General features: G+C 50.5%; 1 protein-coding gene across 1 annotated transcript in view; it reads left to right on the forward strand.

Moving 5' to 3' along the window:
* The window catches only part of Dnah10 (dynein axonemal heavy chain 10), a 116330-nt gene that overhangs the window by 21935 nt on the left and 86653 nt on the right, over positions 1–7742 (forward strand). Inside the window, exons 14-19 of the mRNA XM_055606020.1 lie at positions 1134–1259; positions 1829–1841; positions 3037–3196; positions 3879–4030; positions 4960–5124; positions 6622–6829. Coding sequence (XP_055461995.1) covers positions 1134–1259; positions 1829–1841; positions 3037–3196; positions 3879–4030; positions 4960–5124; positions 6622–6829 — 824 coding nt within the window. The remainder of the gene's footprint in view (positions 1–1133; positions 1260–1828; positions 1842–3036; positions 3197–3878; positions 4031–4959; positions 5125–6621; positions 6830–7742) is intronic.

The raw sequence follows: 7742 nt of genomic DNA on the forward strand, positions 1-7742 counted from the left end.
TCTTCTTCTTCTTCTTCTTCTTCTTCTTCTTCTTCTTCTTCTTCTTCCTTCTTCTTCCTTCTTCTTCCTTCTTCTTCCTTCTTCTTTCTTCTTCTTTCTTCTTTCTTCTTCTTTCTTCGTTTTTCTAGACAGGGTTTCTCTGTGTAGCCTTGGCTGTCCTGGAGTTGCTTTGTAGACCAGGCTGGCCTCAAACTCACAGAGATCCGCCTGCCTCTGCCTCCCAAGTGCTGGGATCACAGGAATGCACCGCTGTGCCCGGCTCATACATTTTCTTTAAAGAGCCACAGAGTTTGGGTCTGGAGAGCTCAGTGGTTAGGAGAAGGTACTTTTCCAGGGGTCTGGAGTTGGAGTCCAGCTCCCACGCTAAGGGGCTCCTAACCACCTGTAACTCGGGATCCAATCCCTCTGGCTTCCGCGGGCACTCAGGTGTGCGTGCACACTCACATTCATGTAACTAAAAATAAAATAGATCATTGAAAAAATCCATGTAGCTTATACTAGAGACATTTCAGGGTCGCATGGTCTATGCTGCCAGGTTGATCCAAGGACGCTGTTCTCAGTGATGCTTGGAAGGACAGATGTGTGAAGTCCACGTGGTTTTTCACAAGTCGGAGGTCACGAATGTTCTCCCGATTTCTTTATTCTGCCAGTTTGGCCTGGAACCTGTGGCTCTCCTGCCTCCCCTGCCCGGAGTGCTGAGGCTACAGATCTGCGCTGCCACCGCCCCGGCTTTGTTTGTTTGCTTGCTTGTTTATTTTAACTCCCCTAGCCATTCAAACATGTTTAATATTCTGTTTATTTGTGTGTATGTGCTTCTCTCTGTAGATGGGTTTTCGCATACATGCGCAGGTCCTCTGGATGTGAGCCACCATGTGGGTGCTGGGACCTGAACTACTCTTAGTTGCTGTGCTGTCCTCCAGCCCTTAAAACACATTAAACCTCCCCTCGTGCACAGAATGTAGCTTGCTGCTCTCTGCTAGACCAAGCCTGGTTTTCAAGTTAAAAGATCTCCGGCAGACCCCTCTCCCCACCCCACAAAATGCACACGCATAAATAAAAAGCTGTCCTGGTAGAGAGAGAGGAGGATGTCGTTTTTCAGGGACAGAAGTGATGGCTGCTCAATTCTCGGCTAGGTGAGGCAGAGATACCTGGAGGTGGGCAGGACGATGAAGCAGTACGAGGAACGGAAGTACGAGCAGTGGAAGGAAGCCACGGAGCAGAGCCTCCCAAACCTCATGAAGAAGAGCCTGCTCACTAAGGTGCCTCCTTGCACACTGCCCACAGAGGGGGGCACGCTGCCGTCCTCTCGGCGGGAGGGGAGGCGGGGGAGGGGGGAACAGCAGCAGCTCCACCCGGCTCCCCCTGGGATGGCCTAGGCTCCTCCGTAAAGCAAGTCAAGGGGCCGGGGAGATGGCCGCTGCTCTTGCAGAGGACGCAAGCCCGATTCCTCACGAGCACACGGGGAGGCTCCCGATTGCCTGCGACTCGGGTCTCCAGGCCTCTGGTGGTCTCTCTCAGCCCCACTGGCCACCTTGCGTCCATGTGCCCCACATAAAAATAATCAACTAACTCTTAAAAAAACAAAAGAAAGAGGCCACTGGAGGAACAATGCCCTGAGGGTGCTGCCTGTCCTTCACGTGTGCGCACACAAACGGGCATCCCCTGTACTCTTACACACATGTGCTCACGTTAAAAAAAATAATTGAGTGGACAGGATGACAGAGATCTAGGAAGTCCTAACTGAATCATACACAAGTCATGATGTTTTTACATTTAGAGTGTGTGTGTGTGTGTGTGTGTGTGTGTGTGTGTATACATCAGAAGACAGCTTGCAGTAGCCAGTTTTTTCCCTTCCTCCATGAGAGTTCCAGGGACTGAACACAGGTTGGTGACAAGCCTGTTTTATCAGGGAGCCACCCCAAAGGCCCACAGGTGACCTTTAAGCTACCCTCTCTTGTGGCCTAGGGCCTGCCATGTGGCCACCACTCAGGAGGTCAGTGTCTTAGCTGATCTGGCGGTTTTATGTATGTAGTTCCCGAATCTCCTCCTAGCAAGTAATTTCTTTGCTACCTTGAGAACAGAGGAGCTCCCTGAGGGGAGCGGGGGGAGGTTTCAGGGCCCGGACCCAGGCGTGTCAGCTACCTAAGTCTAGCCTGTGGCTGCCGGCGTGATTCCCCTATTTTCTAAGAAAAGCTAGAAATCTTCGTTTTTATAGGGTTTTACCTAGTATTTTATTGTTGGCACCTAAATAAAATTCTTTTTTTTTTTTCAGGGCTGGTGATTGAACCCAGAGCCTTGTACATGCTAGACAAGCACATTCCCACTGAGCCACACCCAAAGCCCCTCAGCGGGGTGGAGGTGGGGTTCTGGCAGGGGCTCCACCATTGGGAAACATCCCTGCTGTGCCATTGAGAATCTTCCCTTTCATTGTGAGGCAGGATCTCAGTCAGTTGCCTTGGCTGGTCTTGAACTCACTCTGTAGTCCAGTTGGACATGAAGCAGTTAAACTGCAGTGTGTGTGTATGTGTGTGTGTGTGTGTGATGTTTGCATATATGTTCATATGTACAGAGGCCAGAGGTTGGTATCAGGTGACTTTCTCAATCAACCCCAACAATGTTTTTCTGAAACAAGGTCTCTCATTGAGACAAGAACACATGGATTTGGCTGGCCTGGCTGGTCATTTGACCCCCAGAGTCCTGTCTAGGTTCTCTCTCTCTCTTTCTCTCTCTGTGTGATATTGTTTGTGCACATATGCCTGACATTTTACTGAATGTTAGGAACTCACACTCAGCTTCTCCTGCTGGCAGAGCAAGCATTTTGTGCTCTGTGTCATTTCCCCAGCCCCAAACTAAATTATAAAAAAACCAAACAAACTGCAAAACAGAACATGCAGCCCATTAGTTTCTTTTGGCACCCATCCATGGGGGAATGTACCTACATTGGTCTTTGTCAAGTTCACGTTCTAGTGAATTTCACAAGCAATGGCGGACAGTTTCTTCCAGGAAGTTTGTCTCTTTCACAAACCACCCTCATAGCTGAGGATGCGGCTCCTGCAGACAGGGGATCTGCGTTCATCATCAACTTCTCTCCTATGCTCAAAGAGATTATTCACGAAACCAAGTACCTAGAGCAGCTGGGCTTCACTGTCCCCGAACTGGCGAGGAACGTGGCCCTCCAGGAGGACAAATTCCTCAGGTGAGAAGGCTCCTCTTCAGTCAGAGGCGACACTTTGGTCCCAAGGGCCTCTTGACGATCTTTTGTTATTGTTTTTAGTGTGTGTGTGTGTATGTATGTCTGTGAGTGTGTGCATGTATGTATTTGTGTGTGTATGTATGTGTGTATGTGTGTTTCAGGTGCACATGGAGCCCAGAGAGCACCCATGGGTGTTGTCCTCAGGCTGTGTTCATTTGTTTGTCAAGGCAGAATCTCACTGGTCTGCGGCTCACTGGTTTGGCAAACTCACTGCGGCAAACTGGCTAGGTTGGGTGGCCGGTAAGCCACAGGGATCAGCCCGTTTCCACTTCCCTGTGACAGCATTACACAAGGATGTCGCTGCGCTCAGTTTTAGGCACGGGAGCAGGGGGACCTGCTCAGGTCCTCTTGTTTGCAAGGCACGAACTTTATCACTGATTCACCCCTCTCGAGCCACCACCCGATGCTCCTCAAGGTGACGGCGGAACCTCCCCTCAACACTTTTGTAGCTCTTATTTCTAGTAATTTTTTTGAGAGAAGGTCTTACTGTGTAGAGTCCCGGAACTCACAGTGTAGGCCTCCTGCACCTGTCCTGATGGCGGTTGCTGGCGAGGCAGGTGTCTGGGGACACGTTACAGGGGCTCTTAGCTCACTGGCCGCCCTACTCCCTGTACCCGCCCCTCAGGTACACCGAGGGGATCCAGCGAATGCTGGACCACTACAACCGGCTCATCAACACGCTGAACGAGGCCGAGATGGTGCTCCTGGAGGACCATTCCCAGGAACTGCTCCGGGTCTTCCGGGCTGGCTACAAGAGGCTGAACTGGAACTCGCTAGGTAACGGGTCCTGGCCGCCTAACAGTTTACCATACGGTGATCTCTTGTGTGTTAGGGTGGTGTGTCTTGTTTCATGCTTGTGTGCATGCAGAAGCCAGGGGAAGGAGCCTGGTGTTTCCTCCATCCTTTCCTGCATTGTCGCCTTGAGGCACAGTTTCTTTCTGCTCTGGAGGCTTCTGTGTTGGCTCGGCCGGCTGGGCAGCGAGCGCTCAGGCTCTGCCTGCCTCTACTGCCGGCGCTGGGGTTACAGGCGTGCACAGCCTTGCACAGCCTTGCACAGCTTTGTATGTGGCTTTCAGGTCCTCATGTTTATAGAGCAAATGCTTTCTTATCCACCGAGCCACCTGCCCAGTCCCTGGAGGAACCTTATGTAATGATCCCTCCTCATTAAAAGCAAAATATCACAATCTGTTAATACAAACTACACCAATTTACATAAGTGCTCATACACACACATAGACATGCACATAAAAATTTACATACACACAAATATACACAGATACATTGTGCATAGTTTTACGTGCATATTCACATGCATGTGCGCACACACTAATGCACATACATGTACACACTCATAAACACATGCATATACATGCATACATACATGTATGCACGCATATGTAAACACATGTACACATACTCATATAAACACAAACATGCACATCCTTATGCACATCCTCATGCACAAAAATATGAACACACACATGTCTGTGCATACAATGAAACTCACTACTGCTAAGCTTGTAGAGACTGTGCCAGGCCGTTGTGTCCCAGGCCTTCGGGGGCTGACGGCTCTTAGTCACAGCTCAGTCAACACAGCTGTAAGAACGGCGTTTGTGAGCTACGTGGCATCGCCATGGCTGTCACAGATGCTGGTAGAAGAGTCAGGAACGGCAGAGACATAATTGAGTTTCGTCCTCTTCCCCAAGGAATCAACGACTACATCGTTCGCTGCAAACAGGCCATCGGCAAGTTCGAGTCCCTCGTCCACCAGATTCACAAGAATGCCGAGGACATCGCCTCCAGGCTCACGTTAATTGAGTCAGTCAACCTCTTTAAGTGCCCATTCTCCAGAGCCGAGGAGGGGCTCCCAGGTAGGCCAAGGACTGCAGAAGCCCCGTGCTTACCACCTCTGTGTTCCACACGCTGTGCTCAGTACCCAGGCTGCCCTTGGAAGCACTGTGGCTGTTTCCCGCCTGCTGCCATGTTCTGTGTTACTTAATACTCTACAGCCTGTGGCCATTGCTAGCTCCATGGGCCTCTTACGTGCTTGGTTAAGCGCTTCACCACCAAGCCAGCTCCAGCCCTCAAGACTCCTGATTTTGAGAAAGGCAAGGTCTCACTCTGTAGACTCACAGAGATATATTCCGCCTACCTCTGCCTTCTAAGTGCTGGGATTAAGGCCATACACCACCATCCCTGGCTCAAAAACCACTTTCCATGAGTAACTTTGAAATGCTTTTCTTTTCTTTCTTTCTTTCTTTTTTTTTTTCAAGACAGGGTTTCTCTGTGTAACCCTGACTATTCTGGAACTAGCTCTGCAGACCAGGCTGGCCCACTTAGAGATCTGCCTGCCTCTGCCTCCTGAGTGCTGGAATTAGAGGTGTGTGCCACCACTGCCCAGCTGACTCATTTTTTTTTCTTGAGGTGGGCTCTCACTATGTTGCCCAAGCTGGTTTTAAACTTGCCATCCTCCTGCCTCAGCACTGGGATTGCGGGTGCACACCTCCACACCCAGGTGTAAAACTTTGTTAATAGTCAGGTAAATTCTACTTTATGGGCTCATGTTTGCTTTTCACGACACTAGTGGCGTTTCAAATGGTCTTAAACTAGTCAATAAGGAATTCAAAACTACTCACCAAAGAATTCAAGAAGAACGTCACAGCCAGATTGGCTGTGTGAGAGGCACCAGCACCCAGAAAGTCCTGGCTGGTGTCACTGGCTTCCTCCCTGAGGTGAGTCTGAGCTTGTAGCATTGGCTCTGTTTCCATGACAACAGCCCATGACCCATGGCTGATGCGTGGATGGCTTCTGTGAAGTCCTGAGTCACAGCTGCTGTGTGTAACTCGTGTTACCTTCTTTTTATAATTTTATTTAATGTGTGGGGTTTTTTTTTGTTTTTTTGTTTTTTGCCTGCATGTTTGTATACAACATGCGTGCGTGCAGTGCCTGTGAAGGGAGAAGATTGCATCAGATCCCCTGGAACTGAGGTTGCAATGGTTGTGAGCTGCCCTGTGAGCCCAAGAACTAACCCAGGCCTCTGCAAGAGCAGCCAGTGCTCTTGACCACTGAGCCATCGATCTAGCCCCAGAGTAATTTCTTTAATTCTTTTCTTTTTAATTTTCTTATGCGCGTGTGTGTGTGTGTGTGTGTGTGTGTGTGTGTGTGTGTGTGTTCTGTGGTACACCCGTTGAGGTCAGAGGATGACTTGCGGAAGTTGGTTCTCTCCTTCCACCATGTGGGCCCTGAGGCTCGAACTCAGGTTGTCAGGCTTCATGGCAAGCTCCTCTATCTGCTGTGCCATCTCACTGGACCTCAAAGCACTTTCATGCTGTGGGGCCGTCAGGTGTAACTCCTGTCTTTCTCTACAGGTGTAAAAGAATTCTTTGAGCACATCGAACGAGAAAGGGCCAGGGATGTGGACCACATGGTCCGGTGGTACATGGCCATCGGGCCTCTGCTGACCAAGGTTGAAGGTCTAGTCGTGCACACCAACACAGGCAGGGCCCCCAAGCTGGCCTCCTACTACGAGTACTGGGAAGGCCGGGTCTACGAAGTCTTGGGGAAGCTCATTCTCAAGTAAGTGCTCCTATGGCATGCAAAGGTTGGCCATGAGGCTGTGAGGGCCATCTGAGCACCAGTTGGATGGGGAGTTTGAGCAGGGAGGGATGCCCTCTGTGTGGACCCCTGTCCCTGTGCATAGGCCCGTCTGACACACGGAGATGGCTGTGTGCCGCTCTGCTTCTGGAAGACAGTGTATCTCTGCATCTATCTGGCAGCAGGAGGCCCCAGAGGAGCTTTTGTTTGTGTTGAGAGACAGACTTGGAGGGCAGGGGGCACAGCCCTCATCCTCCAGGGCTGTGGTCAGTCACCTGCTGGAGTGGTCACTGTGTAGTGGGTTCTGATTGCTCGAAACAGCCCCACACTTGAAGCTGCTGTCCTCTGTGGGTCCTGCAGCCCAGCAGCCCAGCTGGGCCAACTGGGGGACGCACACTCGGTAGGTCAGAGTAGTTCTGAGGAGCCAGCCGTGAGCAACATCTCCATGACTGCCGAGGCGCGCTGGGAAAGGTGGCATCATGGTACCACAATGTCCTTTTTAAAAACTTTAATGTGTTTTTTTTTTAAATGCTTATTTTTAAGTTACATGTGCGTGCACACGAGCTGCACTGTGGGGGCCAGAGGAATTGGCTCTCCCTGCAGCTGGAGTTACAGGCAGCTGTGAGCCACCTGGCGTGGATGCTGAAAATCAAACTCAAGTTCTACAGGCACCTTATCCGAAACCACTTTCTAGAGTGTTTCTAGATACTATGCTGTATCTTCTGTTATCCATCCATCCACCCACCACCCATGCACACACACACCCATTTCTCCATCCTGTCTACCACCCACCTATCCATCATCTATCTATCCTCCTATCACCACATATCCACCATACCTTCATCCATGTATCCACTTGTCTACCTCACCCCCACCCACCCACTCACTCACTCAT

This window comes from Psammomys obesus, unplaced genomic scaffold (assembly GCF_907164565.1).
Source record: "Psammomys obesus unplaced genomic scaffold, mPsaObe1.curated_primary_1811, whole genome shotgun sequence".
NCBI lineage: Eukaryota > Metazoa > Chordata > Mammalia > Rodentia > Muridae > Psammomys > Psammomys obesus.